The 683-nt window shown below is 25.6% G+C and overlaps 1 protein-coding gene across 1 annotated transcript in view; it reads right to left on the bottom strand.

The window, feature by feature from the left end:
- LOC107638167 (isoflavone 7-O-methyltransferase-like) overlaps positions 100-683 on the bottom strand; it is a 2,669-nt gene continuing 2,085 nt past the window's right edge. Inside the window, exon 3 of the mRNA XM_016341335.2 lies at positions 100-612. Coding sequence (XP_016196821.1) covers positions 313-612 — 300 coding nt within the window. The 3' untranslated portion in view covers positions 100-312. The remainder of the gene's footprint in view (positions 613-683) is intronic.

Genomic DNA, 683 nt, shown 5'->3' with positions numbered 1-683 from the left:
AATAAAGTATACATATATAAAATATTTATTAAAAATAAATTAAATTATATGTATATTTATACATAAATATATAATAACTAAATTTAAAAATTGATTTTGGTGTGTAGCATTAATTTTCGTCAATAATACATTATTGGATCATATATTGTCTTATCACAAATTAAAGGACAAAATAAGACCCCTAGCTACCCTGGCTTAGCGTTCATCTTATTCATTAGTACATATAACTTCTATTTCATGACCATGATAACGATACAAAATTATTTAATTAGCTTATATAATAACATTCACTATAAAATTCTATTTAATTATTTAAGGATAGACCTCAACAAGTGACACAATTCCAGCTATAGGGAACAGTTTGTACCCTTGAAAGCCTGCTTCTATAAAGATTTTCTTCAATTCTTCTTCAGTTTTCTGTGCTCCATTGTTACATGTCATGTATATATCATATTTGAGCTTCATTTCAGTGATTTCATGCTTGTCCTGCTTTTCATTGATCACAGACTCTATAATAATCACTTTTCCTCTTTTCCCATTGCTGGAAATAGCATCTTTACAATTTCTCATTATCTTCACACAATTTTCCTCATCCCAATCATGTATAATATTCTGAAAACAAAATAATTATATATAATTATTTTTATATTGAACATTCATTAATTATTTATAGTAGCTAAACA

Source organism: Arachis ipaensis, chromosome B04 (genome assembly GCF_000816755.2).
Source record: "Arachis ipaensis cultivar K30076 chromosome B04, Araip1.1, whole genome shotgun sequence".
Lineage (NCBI taxonomy): Eukaryota > Viridiplantae > Streptophyta > Magnoliopsida > Fabales > Fabaceae > Arachis > Arachis ipaensis.
This window is presented reverse-complemented; position numbering and strand designations above follow the sequence as displayed.